Below are 251 nucleotides of genomic sequence, written 5' to 3' on the forward strand. Positions count from 1 at the left end.
GTCAATGACAGGAACTGCACCTTTAGCTCTTTCAGCTATGAATGGTTCCATTATATCGGACGTGCTGCTGCTTCGTGGCATTGGCTGCTCTTCACGTACAGTGCTAAATACTTCAGAGGTGTTTTCTTCACTCTGAGAATAATGCCTTATTCGAGTAGGCCGGGCCAAAATTTGGGCATCATCAAGATCTTGAAAATAAACCATAATTAAAGGTTATAATTTGGAGAAATTGGAATTTCCAGCAAAACATA

At 40.2% G+C, this 251-nt stretch overlaps 1 protein-coding gene across 1 annotated transcript in view; it reads right to left on the reverse strand.

The window, feature by feature from the left end:
* Positions 1–188, reverse strand: part of LOC125481699 — a gene marked incomplete at both ends in the record, with an annotated part of 19,500 nt that extends 19,312 nt beyond the window's left edge. The window contains one exon of the mRNA XM_048593581.1: positions 1–188. Within this exon, the coding sequence (XP_048449538.1) occupies positions 1–188 (188 nt within the window).
* Positions 189–251: the final 63 nt, after the last annotated feature.

The sequence above is a fragment of the Rhincodon typus genome, unplaced genomic scaffold (assembly GCF_021869965.1).
Source record: "Rhincodon typus isolate 14 unplaced genomic scaffold, sRhiTyp1.1 hic_rhity00003175, whole genome shotgun sequence".
NCBI lineage: Eukaryota > Metazoa > Chordata > Chondrichthyes > Orectolobiformes > Rhincodontidae > Rhincodon > Rhincodon typus.